A 21,157-nucleotide genomic window follows, 5' to 3' on the forward strand; every position below is an offset into this window, starting at 1 on the left:
TTGCCTCTTTCTGTTTTTTCTTATTCCTGCGTCAGGGCTTTGTGCTTGTTCGGCTTTCTGCCTAGAACTCCATGCCTCTGTATTTTTATATGACTGCCTCTTCTTGTCACTTAAGCCTCAGTTCTATTGTCACCTCTTCAGTGAGGTCTCAATGTAAAGTGGCCCTTCCTTTTTACTATATTGTCCTGTTTTTAAAAAGTAAACTTTGAGGTATAATTTACATAACAATGAAATGAGCTATTTTAAGTGCAAAGTTCAAAGATACTTGACAATTTTTTATACCCATGTAATCACTATTACAGTTAAGATACAGAACATGACCATCACTTGCAAAGTTCCCCTGGACCTCCTCCCAGCCAACCCCTATCCCCCAACGGCAGCCTCAGGAGAGCGTGATCTGCCTTCTGGCAGTGTGATTGGATTCAGTTTTCTGGAGTTTCATATAAATGGAATCATACAGTATGTTCTAGCTTCTTTTAATCAGCTGATGCTTTTGATAATCATTTATGTTGTTGCGTGTTCATAGCTTGTTCCTTTTGTTGGTGAGTAGCATTCCATTGTTGGGATATACTACAACTTGTTTATCCATTCCTCCACTGAAGGAATTTGGGGAATTTCAAGCATCATTTGATGAAGAAAGACTATTCTTTTCCTGTTGAAGTACCTCAGCAACTTTGTTTAAAATCATTTGACCATATATGCATAGCCCTGTTTTTATTATTGTGTGAATGAACGAAAATAATGAATATTATATAGTATACCTTTGAAGGCAACTAAAGATTTCACTCTGCTTCTGAAGCATCATAATGAATGTTTTTTTTTTTATCATACCCTGGTGAATTATTTTATAATTAAAAAATCTATTTAGGAGACATGACAACTAATTGCAGTTCTTGACGCTAGACCGGATCCTGGACTGAATGCTATAAAGAATATTAATAAAGTGACAAAATTGGAATATGGACAGTTGATTAGATAGACGTTTTATAACAATGTAAGTTTATGAAGTTGACAGTTGTAGGAACATAAGAGAATGTTCCTATTTTTAGAAAATACACACTAAAGTATTTTGGAATAAAGGGCTGTGATGTATATAATTTACTCTCAATGGTTTCAAAAGAATTGTGGGGAGAAACGTGAATGCAAATGATAAAACAAATGTGGTAGAATGTTAACAGTAGGTAAATCTAAATAAAGGGGATATAACTTTTGCTAATTTTGGAATTATTTCTAAATAAAGTCTTTTAAAAATCCATGATATCAACTTATTGGTTTAATATTTGCTTTTTCCTTAAAAGTAGAATTTAAATATATCAGAACAGTCATTAATGTGATTTTTTTTTTTTTTAAAGTTAGATGTCTTAGTTATCTAGTGCTGCTATCACAGAAATACTGCAAGTGAATGACTTTAACAAACAGAAAATCATTTTCTCACCATTCAGGAGGCCAGAAGTCTGAATTCAGAGCGCCAGCTCTAGGGGAAGGCTTGCCCTGTCAGCTCTGGAGGAAGGTCTTTGTCTCTTCAGCTTCTGCGTCCTGGTTCCTTGAAGAACCATGTCTCTGCTTCCTAGCTTGAGTTTAATCTCTTTTATATCTCAAAAAAGATTGATTTAAAATAAACCCTAATCCTGCCTCATTAACATAACAAAGACAGTCCATTCCCAAATGGAATTATAACCACAGGCATAGGGGTTAGGATTTATAACACACATTTTTTGGGGCCACAGTTAAATCCATAACAATAGGTTGCTGTGTTTATGCTTATAGAAATTTACTTGAAAAATGAGTGGTCATTCTACATGTAATCTAACAGTTTTTTTCATGTTTTGTGATGATGTCTTTTGTTGCAAATTTTATCTCTGAAATCCTAGCCCTGAATTTCATTGGGTGAACTGGTCTATGAGACATTTTCTGATGATAAATTTTGTCTCCTTCCAATATCTTTTTGGATACCTAGTTTGATACAAGTGGTTTAAAATTATTACAGAGGGTAATACATAGAAGCCTTATCTATACCTTAGTCAAGGGGATGGAATTAACGTGAAGTCCAGGCAACTTTCCAAGGATTTAACATGAACTTAATTGTGTTTTACCAAGGTGTATCTTGTATTTGATCTATTTTCTTCCACTACAAAGTCAACAGAAGAAGCCTGTACTGCCACCAGATACACTTTACCTGTTTCTAGGACAGTAATGAGAAAATGTTCTGGGAAAACCAGTGCAACCAGATCTCATAAAGCAGTGCTTCGTTGACGTCATAAATGAGAGCCATCTTGTTTGCTTACCAACGTTCAAGTGGTACCCATTGCTTTTCTATCCTCACCTTTTCACACCTGTCAGACTGCACGAATTACATGTGAGAAGGTATTTTAAAAAGTGTTGTGTGGTGTCCATATATTAAGTAACCTGAGGTATTTTCTGATATTTGTAATATACTATTAATGTTATTTTTTAAAGTCTGTTTTTCTACATTGGAATGGTTTTCCTTAATAGAAAAAAAAGAATACTTGTTATTTTTGGTGATGGGAAGAGTGGCAGCAAATGTGGGTGTAGTGAGCACAACATGATGAAAGTAAGTGATGTTGCTGAGAAGTGCTCATGAGAAAAGGATGCCTGTACTAAAGAATATGACGTATGTAAGATGGTAGCAACTCCAATAATGACCAAAAAATGAGTCTAGGATCACATATGGATGCGTATAGGAATATAGGTATACGGGTAGGTACAGGTATGTATATGTAAGAACAGATAGAAGTATCTATATATGTGTAAATCCAGGTATGTGTGAGCAGACACATATATTCATTGAAGATACAACTACAGATACTCCTCAGACATAACCAGGCACCTCCCGAGATTGGTTTTCTTGGTTTGAAAGGTTAGGATCATAGTCTCATGGGACAACTCAGTCAATTGGCATAATACAGTTCACCGAGTTCATGTTCTGCATCCTACTGAAGTGAATAGCATCTGGGGTCTTAAAAACTTGTGACATCCAAAGACTTCACCAAAAGGGTAAAAAGACAACCTACAGACTGAGAAAAAATTTTTGGCTATGACAAATCCCCAGCGTCTAATCTCTAAAAGCTATAAGGTACTGCAAAACCTCAACAACAAAAAGACAAATAACCCAATAAAAAATGGGCAAAGGATATGAACAGGCCCTTCACCAAAGAAGACGTTCAGGAAGCTAACCAATACATGAGGAAATGCTCAAGATCAGTAGCCATTAGAGAAATGCAAATCAAAACTACAATGAGATACCATCTCACCCGAACAAGGCTGCCATTAATCCAAAAAAGACAATCAATGTTGGAGAGGTTGTGGAGCGACTGGAACACTTATACTGCTGGTGGGAATGTAAATGCCACAGTCACTTTGGAAATCAATTTGGTGCTTCCTTAGAAAGCTAGAAATAGAAATACCATATGATCCAGCAATCTCACTCCTTGGAATATAGCCTAGAGAAATAAGAGACTTCACACAAGTAGATACATGCGTGTTCATTGCAGCACTGTTCACCATAGCAAAAAGATGGAAGAAACCAAGGTGACCATCAACAGATGAATGAATAAGCAAATTATGGTATATTCACACAATGGAATACGACACAACAATAAAGAACAGCGATGAATCTGTGAAACATCTCGTAACATGGAGGAATTTGGAAGGCATTAGGCCGAGTGAAATTAGTCAGTTGCAAAAGGACAAATATTGTATGAGACCACTATTATAAGAACTCAAGAAAAGGTGTAAACACAGAAGATAACATTCTTTGATGGTTATGAGGGTGGGGAGGGAGGGAAAGGGATATTCACTAATTTAGTAGACAAGAATTAGGTGAAGGGAAAGACAATACAATACAAGGGAAGTCAGCATAACTGGACTAATCCAAAAGTTAAGAAGTTTCCTGAATACAACCAAACACTTCAAGGGACAGAGTAGCAGGGGCAGGAGTCTGGGGACCATGGTTTCAGGGGACATCTTGGTCAATTGGCATAACAAAGTATTAAGAAACAGTTCTCATCCCACTTTGGATCTTAAAAGCTAGCAAGCCGCCATCTAAGATGCATCAATTGGTCTCAACCCACCTGGAGCAAAGGAGAGTGAAGAACACCAAAGATACAAGGAAAATATGAGCCTGAGAGAAAGAAAGGGCCACGTAAACCTGAGTCTCCATCAGCCTGAGACTGGAAGAACTAGATGTTGCCTGGCTACCACTAATGACTGCCCTGACAGGGAACATAACAGAGAATCCCTGATGAAGCAGGAGAAAAGTGGGATGCAGACCTCAAATTCTAGTAAAAAGATCAGACTTAATGGTCTGACTGAGACCGGAGGGACCCATGAGGCCATGGCCCCCGGACTCTGTTAGCTCAAAACTAAAACCATTCTGATGCCAACTTTCAGACAAAAATTCGACTGGACTATAAGACATAAAATGATACTGGTGAGGTATGTACATCTTAGCTCAAGCAGACAGACACATGAGACTATGTGGGCAGCCCCTGTCTGGAGGTGAGATGAGAAGGCAGAGGGGGAGAGGTGCTGGTTGAATGGACATGTACAGGGTGGAGAGGAGTGTGCTGTCACTTTGTAGGGAGAGCAGTTAGGGTCACATAACAATGTATGTTTTTGTATGAGAAACTGACTTGAATTATAAACTTTCACCTACAGGCTAATAAATAAAAATCATTAAAAAAAAAAAAATCTAAAGGCCAGTGGCTCAAATCTGGAGCTCCTGATGTAGGTCTTAGAAGAGGCCCTGAGTAATCTGTATGTTAAAAGCTTCACAGGCAGTTCTGATCTGTATCTGTATGTGAAAGCTTATTGGGGCCACTGCATGAGATCAGGCACTGAGCAAGGTTGCAGGAATTCCAGAAGACCTAGTCCTAACCTCATGCAGTTTACACTGTACCGTAAAGCTCCCAAAAGTGCTTAAAATGTATCAACATTTACTATAAGTCTTTATCTGTGGTCACAATGACAGGTAAAGTGATTTAAAAAAACCAAACTTGTGAGCGACCATGAGAGATACAACTATTTGTCTTTACTCACCAGGAACAAAAGGGTAAGAAGGTAACTGAAATCTCAGAGAAGAAACAAGTTTACAAGGCTGATAGCCTGCACGAGCCATGACCTCAACTACCGTGAGACCAGAAGAACTAAATGATGCCCTGTTTCTACCAGTGACCCATCTGGCTGGGGTCACAATAGATGATCCTCAGATAGAATGAGAGAAAAATATAGAACAAAACTCAAATCCTTAAAAAAAGGCCAGACTGACTGGACCGCCTGGAACCAGAGGACTTTGTGAGACTGTCGCCTTGAGACACTCTTTAAACCTTGAACCCAATATTATCTTCCGAGATCACCTTTTAGCAGAAAAACAGAATGACACACATAATAAAGGATATTTCCCGTTAGATCAGTGCTGTTCTACAAAACTATCTGTATAAGTCCAAAAGGTAAACATGTAATATGAAGAAAAATGAGAAGATAAAGGGGCGGGGAAACTGGAGTACTGGAAATGAAACAACTGGAACACAGAGAACAGTGACACACTGTGAAAAATGTAACTCAGGTCATTGATCAGTTTGTGTGGAAATTGTCACATGGGAACCTAACTTGCTGTGTAAACTTTCACCAAAAACAGAATAAAATATTATTAAACAAATACTTTTCATTTTGAATTCAAGTTTATAAAAAGGAAGTTTAAAAAAATTTAGATTCCTAAATATTATTTGGAAACCCTGGTGACATAGTGGTTAAAAGCTATGGTTGCGAAGCAAAAAGTCGGCAGTTCAAATCCACCAGGCGCTCCTTGAGAATGCTACGTGGCAGTTCTACTCTGTCCTGTAGGGTTGCTCTGAGTTGGAATCAACTCAACAGCAATGGCTTTGGTTTTTGAATATTATTTTTCTTTTTTAAAGAGTTACATATATATATATTTTTATTAACTTTTATTGAGCTTCAAGTGAACGTTTACAAATCAAGTCAGACTGTCACATATAAGTTTATATACATCTTACTCCGTGCTCCCACTTGCTCTCCCCCTAATGAGTCAGCCCTTCCAGTCTCTCCTTTCGTGACAATTTTGCCAGCTTCCAACTCTCTCTATCTTCCCATCCCCCCTCCAGACAGAAGATGCCAACACAGTCTCAAGTGTCCGCCTGATATAATTAGCTCACTCTTCATCAGCATCTCTCTCCTACCCACTGTCCAGTCCCTTTCATGTCTGATGAGTTGTCTTTGGGAATGGTTCCTGTCTTGGGCTAACAGAAGGTCTGGGGACCATCACCATCAGGGTCCTTCTAGTCTCAGTCAGACCATTAAGTCTGGTTTCTTTATGAGAATTTGGGGTCTGCATCCCACTGCTCTCCTGCTTCCTCAGGGGTTCTCTGTTTTGTTCCCTGTCAGGGCAGTCATCAGTTGTAGCCGGGCACCATCTAGTTCCTCTGGTCTCAGGATGATGTAGGTCTCTGGTTCATGTGGCCCTTTCTGTCTCTTGGGCTCTTAGTTGTCGTGTGACCTTGGTGTTGTTCATTCTCCTTTGATCCAGGTGGGTCGAGACCAATTGATGCATCTTAGATGGCTGCTTGTTAGCATTTAAGACCCCAGACGCCACATTTCAAAGTGGGATGCAGAATGTTTTCATAATAGAATTATTTTGCCAGTTGACTTAGAAGTCCCCTTAAACCATGGTTCCCAAACCCCTGCCCTTGCTCTGCTGACCTTTGAAGCATTCATTTTATCCCGGGAACTTCTTTGCTTTTGGTCCAAGAGTTATATTTTAAGTATAACAGTGAATGGCTGTCCTCTTTTTTTTCTCCATGATTTGTTTTTATCATATGTTTAAAAGTGACTTTTAAGATGTACCTTTAAATGGTTTTTAAAAACTATAGAGGAAATACGTGTTCATTTTAAAAGTTTGTGTTTTTGCCTTGACCTTATTTTTATGACTTTTCACTTTGAGTGTTTCAGTTGGCTCATTTCTGGGACTTTTGTTTCTCTTTATCTCTGGTAATTTCTAGGGGTTTGAATATCCATTTATACACAGTATATTTCTGTGCATATACACAATAAGTAAATGTCATTACAGCCCAAGTTCAGATCACCCCTAGATTAGCCTTTTCATCTCCACTCTTTCACCATCTCCCCAGTTCCATATTCTTATCATTTGCTGAGGACTTTCTGAGCTCAAGACATTACTTCCTAAAATCTCTAGCTTCTCCAGAATCTTCTCAGTGACTCGGGCCATCCTGAATCCTGCCAGTATTCATGCTGGTATTTTTCTTTTTTTTTTTTTTTTCTGTTTTATCATGTTTCACAGTTGTAAAGTTCACTGTCTTCGATTTTGTTAACGGTGCTGATGAAGACAGAGTGTGATAACTATGTGATCTGTGAGGAGCAGGATGTTCTGAGCTCATATTACCTCAGGAGCTCATGAGGAATTAATAATCCCTGACCATAAACCGAGCAGTGTCATGAGGGCTGTGCACTCCCCTCTTGCCGGGCTATGAATTTGCTTTGTAGATGCTCTTGAGATGATGCCTGCTGCTGAAACCCTTGGTTCTGTAAGTGCCTGCTGGGTGGGATCCAGGGGTGCAGCACCTCCAACATTCTCATTCAAGGTGGGGGAGCCTTCTGCCAGGTGTGCAGGGACCCATTTCTAAGCCAGATCACTAACAGTTGAGCGTAATCATAACTTTCACTTACAGTTATCTTTCTGGGCATTTGCAACTATTTTCATACATGCTAAGTAAAAATATCTAGTTGTGGATTGATTTTTACTTTTTAAATACATGTAGGAAACAGTTTCTTTTTAGAGAAAAACCTGAAATGAACAACTTTAAAATGTTTTTAGAAGATTAAAAAATGTCAGCTTTTTAAAGTGTGCATCTTTCGAGTGATAGCTTGTGTTTAAAGTTCTATTTTTACAGTTCCATCTTTTGGGGGAGGGTCAAAGGCCCCTTTGAGAAAGTCTGGATTCAAGAGATTGAGGCATGTTCTCAAAGCTGGTCAGTGAAGGCACCACCCGTTACAGATTTCTGCTGTGTGGTGCTCTCAGGACTCTCTCGTTATTGCATCTGTAGTTCAGGCCTTGCTCACAGAAGTAGGGGCTTGTTGAATGGAATAGCTTGTTTACTGCTCTAACAAGAAAAGCTAGGATTTCCAGGTGTGGTGTTCAATGACTGAGTGACAAAAGGATTAAAATAGGACTAAACTTTCTTTAAAAAGAGTCAGGAGCCCTGGTGATGCCAGTGGTTAAGAGCTACAGCTGCTAACCAAAAAGTTCAAATCCATCAGCTGTTCCTTAGAAACCCCAGTGGGCAGTTCCGCTCTGTTCTGCAGATTTGCCAGGAGTCTGAATCCACTCAGCAGCAACAGGTTTGGTTTTGGCTCTTCAGTCAGTTTGATCTCATGTAAGTAATTCTCTAAGAGAGCGCAATACTCACGGCAAACGTTCTTCGCTAATTTAGCTGAACTTTTTAATTTAAAGATCACTTCAGGGGACAACTTTGGTTCATGGTTTGAAAATTTTCTCAGAGCCATAGATTCAGGGGCTCTTCTAATCTCAATAGGTCTAGTAAGGCTGGGTTCTGGAAGAATTTGAAATTCTTTTCCACATTTTCCTCTTTTGATGAGGCTTCATCTACTGATTCTTTGATCAAAACGTTCAGTAATGGTAACTGGGCACCATCCAGTTCTTTAGTCTCATGGCAAGGGAGGCAGTAATTCACGGAGGCAGTTGAGCCTGCAGTCCCGTTCCTTTTCCAGTTCCTGGGTTTCCTTCTTCCTTTGCTGCTCCAGGCGAATGGAGACCAGTTGTTGTATCTTGGATGGCTTCTCGGAAGCTTTTAAGCTCCAAACACTACTCACCACACTAGGGAGTAGAACAGTAACTCTAAAAACAGTAATTGGACAGTCCGGGAAGCTATGACCCTGTATCTTCGAACCAACAGAACTAATCCTATAAGGATTTTGGATGTATCTAAGTAGTATCAGCAACTTTAGTCTCTCTCTCTCTCTTTTTTGCTGTTGATGTTGTAAAGTTACATAAACACAATATTTGTCATTTCACCTTTTTTTCTGGTGTACAACTTAGTGATATCAGTTACGTTCACCAAGTTGTACAACCATTACCTTTAATTGACACCAGTTTTCCCATCACCATAAACATAAACTCACTACTTTCCAGAGAATAATTCCCTCTCTGCTTTACTTATTCTTTTCAAAATAAGTGAAGTCATACAGTATTTATCTTTTTGTTAATTGACTTATTTCAGTGAGCATAATGTCTTTGAGGAGCCCTGGTGGCATAGTGATTAAGAGTGCAGCTGCTAACCAAAAAGTCAGCAGTTCAAATCTATCAGCCACTTCTTGGAAACCCCATGGAGCAGTTCTGCTCTGTCTTACAGGGTCACTGAATTGGAACCAACTCGACGGCACCTAACAACAACAACAACCTCTGAGGCCGATCCATGTTATAGCATGTATCAGGACTTCATTTTACTTTATGGCTGAGTAGTATTCTGTTATGGATTGAATTGTGACCACCCCCCCCCAAATATGTGTTGTAAATCCACACCTCTATACCTGTGGTTAAGGATCCCTAGAGGCACAGTGTGTCTTAGTTATCTAGTGCTGCTTTAACAGAAATACCACAAATGCATGGCTTTAACAAAGAGGAATTTATTTTCTCACAGTCTAGTAGGTTATAAGTCCAAATTCAGGGCATTGGCTCCAGGGGAGGGCTTTCTCTGTCTGTCAGCTCTGAAGGAAGGTCCTGGTCCTCAATCTTCCCCTGGTCAAGGAACTTGTCAGGTGCAGGGACCCCATGTCCAAAGGATGCACTCTTTTCCTATTGCTTCTGTCTTGGTGGTATGAGGTCCCTAACTCTCTGCTTGCTTCCCTTTCCTTTTATCTCTTAAGAGATAAGGTGGTGCAGGCCACACCCCAGAGAAAGTCCCGTTACACTGGATCAGGGATGTGAGCTGGGTAAGGGTTGTGGTACAATCTCACTGTAATCCTTTTTAACATAAAATTACAACCACAAAATGGAGGACGACGACACACTACTGGGAATCATGGCCTAACCAAGTTGGTACACACATTTTTGGGGGGACATATAATTCAATCTATGACACAGTGGTTAAGTGCTTGCCTTCTAACCAAAAGGTTGGTGGGAGAAAGATGTGGCAGTCTGCTTGCGTAAAGATTTACAGCCTTGGAAACCAAAGAGGCAGTTTAACTCTGTCCTGTAGGGTCACTAGGAGTCAGAATTCAACTCAATGGCAATGGGTTTGTTTTAGGTATACCTGTGGTTCTAATGTCATTTGGGAATGGGTTTTCTCTGTTATATTAATGAGGCAGTATTAGTATAGAGTATGTCTTAAGTCAGTCTCTTTTGAGATATAAAAGATTAAATAAGCAAGCAAGCAAGCAGAGATGGGAAAGAGAGATGCTAAGCCACATGAAGACTGCCTAGGAGCGGAAGCTCAAAAAAGACAAGAACCTTCCTCCGGAGTCAACAGAGAGAGAAAGCCTTCCCCTATGGTGGCACCCTGAATTTGGACTTCTAGCCTCCTAAACTGTGAGAAAATAAATTTTTGCTGTTAAAGCCAGCCACTGTGGTATTTCTGTTAAAGCAGCTCCAGATAGTTAAGATATATTCCGTTGTATGTATGTACTACGTTTTGTTTGTCCATTCATCTGTTGATGGGCATTTAGGTGGTTTCTTCCTTTTTGCTATTGTGAATAGTGCTATGATGGATATAGATGTGCATGTGTCTGTTAGGGTTGCTACTTTTAGGTCCCTGGGATGCATACCCTGGAGTGGAATTGCTGGGTCAAATGGTAGTTTTGATTTTTTGAGGAATCGCCGTAATGTTTTCCACAACAGCTATACCATTTTACCTTCCCACCAGCAATGGGTAAAGGTTCTGATCCTCTCCAACATTTGTTATTTTATGTTTTTTTTATTGCCATTCTAGTAGGGCTGAGGTGCTATCTCATTGTACTTTTGATTTGCATCTCTAATGGCTAGTAACAATGAGCATATTTTCATGTGCTTGTTGACTTCTTGAATATCCTGTTTGGTTAAGTGTCTGTTTATATACTTTGCCCATTTTTTGATTATTTGTCTTTTGGTTGTTAAGTTGTAGAAGTTTTATATACATTTTAAATATTAGACTCTTATCAGATATGTAATTTCCAAAGCTTTTTTTGTCCAGTCTGTAGGTTGTCCTTTTTACTCTTTTGATAAAGTACTTTGATAAACGTAAGTATTTAATTTTATGAGGTCCTAATTATCTATTTTATTTTCTGTAGCTTATGTATTTGTTGTTGTATTTGATAGCCTATCATAAAAAAATTAAGTCCCAAAGCTTTTTCCCTATGCTTTCTTCCAAGAAATTCATGATTTCAGGCTTAACATTTAAGCCCTTGATCCATTTTGAATGAGTTTTTGTGTGTTGTGTTAGGTATAGATCTTGCTTCATTTTTCTGCTTGTGGAAATCGGTTTTCTCAGCAGCATTTGTTGACTGTTCCTTCCCCTATTGAATGGACTTAGCACCCTTGTGTAAAATTGATTGACCGTAGATTATGAATTTATTTCTGGGCTCTCAATTATATTTCATTGGTCTGTGTGTCTGTCATTCATCCAATACTAGGTAGATTTGATTAGTGTAACTCTATAGTATGTTTTGAAATTGGGAGACGTGAGGCCTCCTACTTTGTTCTTCAAAATCATCATTTTGAAATTTTGGGGTGTCTTTCCTTTCCATATAAAGTTGAGGAATTATTTTTTCCATTTCCGTAAAAATGCTGTTAGATTTTTGTTAGGGATTGCATTGCATCTGTAGATCACTTTGGGTAGTGGTGACATTTTTCCAGTCTTAAATCTTCCAATCCATGAGCATGGAATGCCTTTCTATTTATTTAGGTCTGTTTTAGTGTCTTCCAGCAGTGTTTTATTGTATACATCCTTTACGTCCCTGGTTAGGTTTATTCCTGGGTATTTTGTTCTTTTAGGTGGTATTGTAAACGGAATTGTTTTCTTGATTTCCTTTTCAGATTTCTCCTTGTTGGTGTATAGAAACCTGACTGATTTTTGTGTGTTGATCTTGTATCTTGGAACTTTATTAAATTCTTCTATTAGTTCTAGAAGCTTTCTTGTGGATTCTTTGGAATGTTCTATATATAGGATTATGTCATCTGCAAATAAAGATAGTTGTACTTCTTTTCAACTTCGGATATCTTTTATTTCTTTTTCTTGCCTTATTGCTCTGGCTACGACTTCTAGTATGATATTGAATAGAAATGGTGATAGCAGGCATCTTAGTCTCAGTTCCATTCTCAGGGGGTAGGTGTTTAGTCTTTCTTCACTGAGTATAATGTTGACTGTTGGTTTTTCATAAATGCCCTTAATCATGTTGAGAAATTTTCCTTGTCTTCCTATCTTGTTAGAGTTTTTATCAGGAAAGAGTGTTGGATTTTGTCAAATTCCTTTTCTGTGTATGTTGAGATGATCATTTTTTTTCTTTTGTTGTTAATGTGTTGCATTACACTGATAAATTTTCAAATGCTGAACCATCCTTGAATTTCTGGAATAAACCCCATTTGGTCATGGTGTATAATTCTTTTAATATGTTGTCAGATCCTGTTCATTAGTATTATGTTGAGAATTTTTGCATTCTGTATTCATGAAGGGTGTAGGTCTGTTCTTTTCTTGTAGTGTCTTTGGCTTTGGTATCAGGGTAATGCTGGCTTCATAGAATGAATTAGGGAGTATTTCTTCCTCTTCTATATTTTGGAAGAGTTTGAGCAAGATTGGTGTCAGTTCTTCCCTGAATGTTTGGTAAAATTCTCCAGTGAATCCATCTGGTCCATGGCTTTTTTTTTTTTTTTTTTTTGGTGGGGGTGGGGGTGAGTTTTTTTTTTTTTAATTGATGCAGTCTCTTGTTCTGGGTCTGTTGATATTTTCTACCTGCTTTTATGTTACTTTAGGTAGCTTATGTGTTTCTAGCAATTTCTTGACTTTATTCATATTTTCAAATTTGTTGAAGTATAGCTTTTCATAGTATTCAGTTGTGAGCCTTTTTATTTCTTTCAGATCTGTTGTAGTGTCTCCTAGTGTCATTTCTCATTTTGGTTATTTACATCCTCTTACTTTTTTTCTTTGTTAGTATAGCTAATGGTTTGTCAATTTTATTGATTGTTTCAAAGAACCAACTTTGGTTTTGTTGATTTTCTCTATGTTTTTCTATTCTCTATTTCATTTATTTTACGCTGATCTTTGCTATTTCCTTCTGGTAGGTCTGGGCTTATTTTGTTCTTTTTCTAGCTCTTCAAGTTGTGGAGTTAGTCTGTTAACTTGAGATATTCTTTTTTTTTTTAATTTTTATTGTACTTTAAGTGAAAGTTTACAAATCAAGCCAGTCTCTCGTATAAAAATTTGTATACACCTTGCTATGTACTCCTGATTGCTCTCCCCGCAATAAGACAGCACACTCCTTCCCACCATTGTCTCTTTTCGTGTCCATTCTGCCAGCTTCTGACCCCCTCTGCCCCCTCATCTCCCTTCCAGATAGGAGATACCAATATAGTCTCATGTGTCTGCTTGATCCAAGAAGCTCATTCTTCACCAGTATAATTTTCCAGCCCATTGTCCAGTCCAATCCCTGTCTGAGGAGTTGGCTTTAGGAATGGTTCCTGTCTTGGGCTAACAGAAGGTCTGGGGACCATCACCATCAGGGTCCTTCTAGTCTCAGTCAGACCATTAAGTCTGGTTTCTTTATGAGAATTTGGGGTCTGCATCCCACTGCTCTCCTGCTTCCTCAGGGGTTCTCTGTTTTGTTCCCTGTCAGGGCAGTCATCAGTTGTAGCCGGGCACCATCTAGTTCCTCTGGTCTCAGGCTGATGTAATCTCTGGTTTATGTGGCCCTTTTCTGTCTCTTGGGCTCATAACTACCTTGTGTCTTTGGCGTTCTTTATTCTCCGTTGCTCCAGGTGGGTTGAGACCAATGGATGAATCTTAGATAGCTGCTTGCTAGCGTTTAAGACCCCAGGCGCCATGTCTGAAGTGGGATGCAGAATGTTTTCTTAATAGATTTTGTTATGCCAGTTGACTTAGATGTCCCCTGAAACCATGGTCCTCAAATCCCTGCCACCGTTGAGCTGGCCTTCAAAGCATTCAGTTTGTTCAGGAAACTTCTTTGCTTTTGGTTTAGTCCAATTGTGCTGACCTCTCCTGTATTGTGTATTTTCTTTCCCTTCACCTAAAATAGTTCTTCTATCTAATTAGCGAATACCCCTCTCCCTTTCTCCCTCCCCCCCCATAACCATCAAAGAATATTTTCTTATATGTTTAAACTATTTCTCAAGTTCTTATAATAGTGGTCTTATACAATATTTGTCCTTTTGCAACTGACTAATTTCACTCAGCATAATGCCTTCCAGATTCCTCCATGTTATAAAAATTTTCATGTATTCATTACTGTTCCCTATTGATGCGTAGTATTCCATTGTGTGAATATACCATAATTTATCCATTCATCCATGGATGGCCACACTGGTTGGCTCCATCTTTTTGCTATTGTAAACAGTGCTGCAGTGAACATGGGTGTGCATATATCTGTTCGGGTAAAGGCTCTTATTTCTGTAGGATATATTCCGAGGAGTAGGATTGCTGGATCGAATGGTAGTTCTAGTTCTAGCTTTTTAAGGAAGTGCCAAATCAATTTCCAAAGTGGTTGTACCATTTGACATTCCCACCAGCAGTGTAGAGATATTCCAGTCCGTCCACAGCCTCTCCAACATTTATTATTTTGTGTTTTTGGATTAATGCCAGCCTTGTTGGAGTGAGATGAAATCTCGTTGTAGTTTTGATCTGCACTTCTGTAATGGCTAATGATCGTGAACTTTTCCTCGTGTATCTGTAAGCTACCTGAATGTCTTCTTTAGTGAAGTGTCTATTCATATATTTTGCCCTTTTTTTAATTGGGTTATTTGTCTTTTTGGAGTTGAGTTTTTGCAGTATCATGTAGATTTTAGAGATCAGGCGCTGATTGGAAATGTCATAGCTAAAAACTTTCTCCCAGTCTGTAGGTAATCTTTTTACTGTTTTGGTGAAGTCTTTGCATGAGCATAGGTGTTTGATTTTTAGGAGCTCCCAGTTATCTAGTTTTTTTTCTGCATTCTTAATAATGTTTTGTATACTGTTTATGCCATGTATTAGGGATCCTAACGTTGTCCCTATTTTTTCTTCCATGATCTTTATCATTTTAGATTTTATATTTAGGTCTTTGATCCATTTTGAGTTAGTTTTTGTGCATGGATTGAGGTATGGGTCTTGTTTCATTTTTTTGCAGATGGATATATAGTTATGCCAGCACCATTTGTTGAAAAGACTGCCTTTTCCTCATTTAACTGCTTTGGGGCCTTTGTCAAATATCAACTGCTCATATGTGGATGGATTTATGTCTGGATTCTCAATTCTGTTCCACTGGTCTATGTATCTGTTGTTGTACCAGTACCAGGCTGTTTTGACTACTGTGGCTGCATAATATGTTCTAAAATCAGGTAGTGTGAGGCCTCCCACTTTGTTCTTCTTCTTCAGTAATGCTGTACTTATCCGGGGCCTCTTTCCCTTCCATATGGAGTTGGTGATTTGTTTCTCCATCTCATTAAGGAATGTTGTTGGAATTTGGATCGGAATTGCGTTAAATGTATAGATCGCTTTTGGTAGAATAGACACTTTTATAATGTAAAGTCTTCCTATCCATGAGCAAGGTATGTTTTTCCACTTATGTAGGTCTCTTTTGGTTTCTTGCAGAAGTGTCTTGTAGTTTTCTGTAAGTAGATCTTTTACATCTCTGGTAAGATTTATTCCTAAGTATTTTATCTTTGGCCAAGGCATTTTTAAAGGTTTTTTTTTTTTTGAAGCTTTCTGACAGTTCTTTCCAACTCGGCAACTACAACAGTTAAAGCCTATGTGTTTGTTTATCAAAAATCTGTTGATAAGATATTAGAGGTGAAATTTCTATCTAAAAACACTCAGGGTAGAATTTGAGTAGATTCCCAGACAGAAGATAAGATCACTAATGGCTTTTTATGTGCCCTTTTCCTTTTCACTCTTCTCATCTTTCTATTTTGTGTGTCTTATCCCGAGTCCAAATAGGCATAGGGACAGGTATTTTAGGAGTTAAAATAAGAGGACAGTGGTCACTTTCAGCTCTGTACTAGCTGTCTTCCCTAAGGATAGCAATGGACAGGAAAGGATGCCCCTAGTCACTAGGGATGGAGAAGTGCATTTTCCCCATACTGGGTCCTTGTGACCTCTCCTTACATATAAACATGGTGAGGAATTCACCATCAGGCATACCAGCTTACCTGGGAAAGTACCTGAGAGAAGACAGTCTTGGCTACTCATCTGAGTCAGAAAGAGTAGGGCCGGATCTATCATTCAGGGCGATCAGAGTGTCCTGAAGTCAGGTCTTGTGGCTCCTTGAAGCATTCCTTCTATAAATATTTTCATTATATACGTTCATTATATACATTTTTTCTCAGGTGATGTTTTCTCCAAGAAAGTTCAATCCTGATATACTTAATTTCACTTTCATTGTCCTAAATAATATACCGTAACTATAGGGTCGTTATGAGTCCGAATTGACTCCATGGCAACGGGTTTAGTTTTTGGTTTTTTAGCCTGAAAAAATAGTTTTTATCTTTTATGCAAATCTGATAGTGCATTTAATGTCACTTTCTCCCTTCCTCACTCTTACACACACAAGCTTCTAATGTGGCCACTTATGAGAACCTTAGCCTGCTGGAGGGAAAGTTGGTGGAAAGTGTTTCATTTGAAAACATTTCCCCAGGCAATTCAGATATGCTGCCTACATTAGTGTCATGGATTGAATTGTGTTCCCCCCAAAATGTGTATATCAACTCAGGCCATGTGTAGTAGTCCATTTTGTGATTTTAATTTTATGTTAAGAGGATTAAGGTGGGACTGTAACACGGCTCTTACTCAGGTCACCTCCCTGACCTAAGGTGGAAGGAGTTTCCCAGAGGTGTGGCCCACACCACCTTTTATCTCTCAAGAGATAAAAGGAAAGAGAAACAAGCAGAGAGTTGGGGACCTCATGCCACCAAGAAAGCAGCACCAGCAGTAGAATGTGTCTTTTGGACACAGGGTCCCTGCGCCTGAGAAGCTCCTCGACCAGGGGAAGTTTGAGGAATCTTCCTCCAGAGCCGAGAAAGAAAGGCTTCCCCTGGAGCCGATGCCCTGAATTTGGACTTGTAACCTACTAGACTGTGAGAGAATAAATTTCTTTTTGTTAAAGCCATCCACTTGCGGTGTTTCTGTTACGCAGCCCTAGATGACTAAGACAATTAGTGTCCTAGGGATGCTGTAACAAATTACTGCAAACGGGGTAGCTTGAAGAACGGAAATTTATTCGGTTATAATTCTGGAGTCTAGAAGTCTGAAATCAAGGTGTTGACAGGGCCATGCTCCTTTCGAAGCCTCTAGGGGAGAATCCTTCCTTCTCTCCTGCAGCTTTTGGTAGCCCTGAGGATTCCTTGGCTTGTGGAAGCCTTACTCTAGCTTCTGCCTGTTGTCAAATGGCTGTCTTCCCTATGTGTCTGTGTTTCTGTGTCCAGATTTCCCTCCTCTTATCAGGACAGCAGTCTTATTGGCTTAGGGCACACCCTACTCCATTGTGACCTCACCCTAACTAATTACATTGGCAAAGACCCTATTTCCAAATAAGGTCACATTCTGAAGTTCCAGGTGGACATGGATTCTTGGAGGACACTCTCCAGCCCAGTACACGTCCTTTCTCCCCAGTAATACACTTCTGAAAGGTTCAGGTATTAATTGGAAGGCTTTTCCCCGGTGATGATGTAAGATAAAACAGCGAAAGATCCAGTGTTAATTTGACCTTTAATTTAAAATAACTATGAGAGTCACTGCGTCAGTTTATACAGTTTGTTTCCATTTCCTGATCCGTGTAAGGTTCTTCATGTTCCAGAGGGGGCGTGTGGGGCAGAATTGTTTTCCGTCTTCGCTTGGTTCTAACTGAGGAAAAGTACTGAGGAAGCATTTTGACTCATTCTTGGTACAGGAAAAACAGTGTAGACTCTTTTGATAGTATTAACTTTGATTAGTATCTTTTCATATAGGTTGAAGTGTGTTATTCACATAAGGGATTGGACATATGGAGATTTTGTTGTGGGGCAGTTTATTGGAAAAATGTGGCTGGAATATTTCATCCACAGGAAACCCGCTGCTTTGTGTCTTTTAGAATGTCGTTCTCTCAGGAGGTTCGACGATGTTCAGGGATTTTGGACGCCGGCTACAGAGAGATTTAAAAAGAGTGGTGGATGCCAGGTTAAAGCTTAGTGAAGAGCTCAGCGGTGGCAGGATAAAGGTAGGCGGCCGGAACAGGGACATGCTCATGAAGGGAGCGGCTGCGCTGGAGTCGGCTGGCGCTCCCTAATGCCCTATACTGGGGTCTGCTGGGGGCTCTCCGACGCCCTGTCACCCTGTCAGAGGAGCTTGTCCTGGTAGCAGGAAATAAACATGCGTGTGAGCCATAATGTGAAATTACATTCAGGGGTTTGTTGCCTGAGTCCATTTAAAGCGTGTAGTGAAGACCGATACACCTAGTGAGGGAGCAACGGCCTCGTGCTCTCACTGAGCCACGCTTGCCAGAGGCTGTCGTCTGTATTTAAGAGATTATCATGTAGTGCGATGGCCAGTGTCCCAGAAGATGGGGTTGGTTTATGGTGAAGATCTTTAATGTCCCTTAGGAATGTTCCCATTAAACTAAAATCACTAGTATTAGCAGGGAGTTACAATGTGTGTCTCTAAGGTATAATTCTTAACTAGCTGGTGATTTTGTTTGGGCTTCTAACCAGGACTGGGTTTTGATAGAGTACGCAGGTGAAAACATGCACAGTCCTCACCTGGGAAGAGAGACCACTGAAATGGAACCTGTTTCCACAATATGGTTGTTTTTTTTTTTTTAGTAACTTTGGGATCATCATTATTATTTAATATTATCTCTACAGTGTTGAAACATCTGGTTTGTTTGGTCAAAAAAATCAAAATTAGGTCTGTTGATTGGATTTTTTTTTTTAACATTTTTTGGTGCTTTTAGTGTTGTGGGAAGATAACTGTTACCTGACTTGCATGCTTTGTTCCCCTGAACCTGCCTGGGGTCCGACTGGGGAGGGTGTCACAGCAGGAAAGGCTGAGAAACATGGCTGTAGGAGGCGGCTGTGTAATGAGGTGATGCTATAGGAGGACACGAATGTCCTTGGGAAGGATGCTGTGCCACTAAGATGGGAGGAGCACCCCCATGTTTTCTGTACTTGGAATGAAATCATCTTCATGTCAGCTGAAAGATTTTTAGAATAAAAGTTTATTTGCACTACTTGAACTAAGTATCAGTTGCTTTGTTTTCCAGCCTAAGCCTGTGGAGGTTCAGGTGATAACACATCATATGCAGCGCTATGCTGTCTGGTTTGGAGGCTCAATGCTTGCCTCAACGGTGAGTCTATTTCTAGGTGGTTGTGTGTTTTCATTTCTGTGTTCTCTGTTGAGTTTGCGTAAGTATTGTCTTGTGAAGGTTAAACTGTGTACATTCTAATTGTGTGTACTCTAAGCTGTCCCACATTTAATTCTGTAAAATACAAAAAACATCTTACTGATCTTTTAATTTGCACAGCTAATTCATGTTTTCTTGCTAATTAAGGGTTACAAATAGAATAGATAAGTGAAATCCAATGCTAATCTAAAAATTATTACACTGATCATTCCAGTGCCTTTTCTAAGTAATTATTTTTTCCTTCAAATTGTTAATAGCTAACAGGTTGTCCCCAGCATACCCAAAATCCCATTGCCATCGAGTGGATTTCTACTCATAGAGACCCTATAGGACAGAGTAGAACTGCCCTGTAAGGTTTTCAAGGAGTGACTGGTGGATTTGAACTGCTGACCTTTTGGTTAGCAGCCGTAGCTCTTACCCACTGTGCTACCAGGACTCCTCTTCCCTTAGCCCTAAATAAATAGAGAATGAATAAATTTTTTAAGAAAGAAAGAAATGTACATACAATGGAATGCTACTCAGTGATAAAGAAAAATGAGTTCCTAAAACACCTTGGAACATGGATGAACCTGGAGGCCATTATGTTGAGAGAAATAAGTCAGTCATGAAAAAACAAGTATGTTCTAACTTTTATGAAATAACGTGAACAAGTAAATATACATAAACTAATGTTCATTAGTGGTTACTGGGGATGGTGGGGGAGGGAGGAGGGGGGATTCACTCTCTAGATCAGAGACAGTTATTTTTGGTGATGGAAAATGTAACACTGAATGAGGGTGAAGTGAACACAGCTTGACGAAGGTAAACGATGTCACTAAAAGGTACGCAAGAAAAAAGAACCTGTTGGTAATTGCTATGGCACATATAATTTTGAAACAACCTAAGAATGTATGTGCCAGTATATATGTATGTTTGTAGGCATATATGTGTATAGGTGTGTGTGTGTATAAGAACCCTGGTGGCTCAGTAGTTAAGAGCTTAGGCTGTTAATCAAAAGTTTGGCAGTTTGAATCCACCAACCATTCCTTGGAAACCCTGTGGGGAGGTTCTGCTCCGTCCTCTAAGGTTGCTATGAGTCAGAATCGATGGCAGCAGCTTTTGGGTATGTGTATATATATATAGGTGTGTGCACATGTATATATGTATATGCACCTGTGTGACTGTATGTACATATGTTCATATATGTAATAAAGTACTTAGGGGCACAGTTAGGAATACTTCTTAGATATAACCAAATACCTTGAAGGATTGGATTTCTGGGTTTGAAGGAGTAGGACCATAGTCTTGTGGGACATCTCAGTCAGTTGGCATAATATAGTTTTCATAAAGTTATATTCTGCATCCTAGTTTAGTAAGCAGTGTTTGACGTCTTAAAAGCTTGCGAGTGGCCATCTAAGATACTTGTCTGGAGCAAGAGAGCAAGACGGAAACCAAAGACTCAAAGAAGAAACTAGTGCACAGGTCAAATAATCTGCAAGAACCATGGCCTCATCTACCCTGAGATCAGAGCTAGATGGGGCCTGGCTACCACTACTGA

The 21,157-nt window shown here is 39.4% G+C and overlaps 1 protein-coding gene across 14 annotated transcripts in view; it reads left to right on the forward strand.

Annotated features, from left to right (window-relative positions):
• Positions 1 to 21,157, forward strand: part of ACTR3B (actin related protein 3B) — a 178,991-nt gene that overhangs the window by 110,474 nt on the left and 47,360 nt on the right. For 11 of the 14 annotated variants that reach the window (XM_064275112.1, XM_064275101.1, XM_064275103.1 and 8 more), the window contains 2 exons: positions 18,313 to 18,438; positions 19,480 to 19,563. The exons of 1 other annotated variant lie outside the window; for it this stretch is intronic. In XM_064275112.1, coding sequence (XP_064131182.1) covers positions 18,313 to 18,438; positions 19,480 to 19,563 — 210 coding nt within the window. Of the gene's footprint in view, positions 1 to 5,061; positions 5,893 to 18,312; positions 18,439 to 19,479; positions 19,564 to 21,157 lie in introns of those variants that run through there. 2 more of the 14 variants (XM_064275102.1, XM_064275105.1) reach the window with 2 other exon arrangements.

This window comes from Loxodonta africana, chromosome 22 (genome assembly GCF_030014295.1).
Source record: "Loxodonta africana isolate mLoxAfr1 chromosome 22, mLoxAfr1.hap2, whole genome shotgun sequence".
NCBI classification, from domain to species: domain Eukaryota; kingdom Metazoa; phylum Chordata; class Mammalia; order Proboscidea; family Elephantidae; genus Loxodonta; species Loxodonta africana.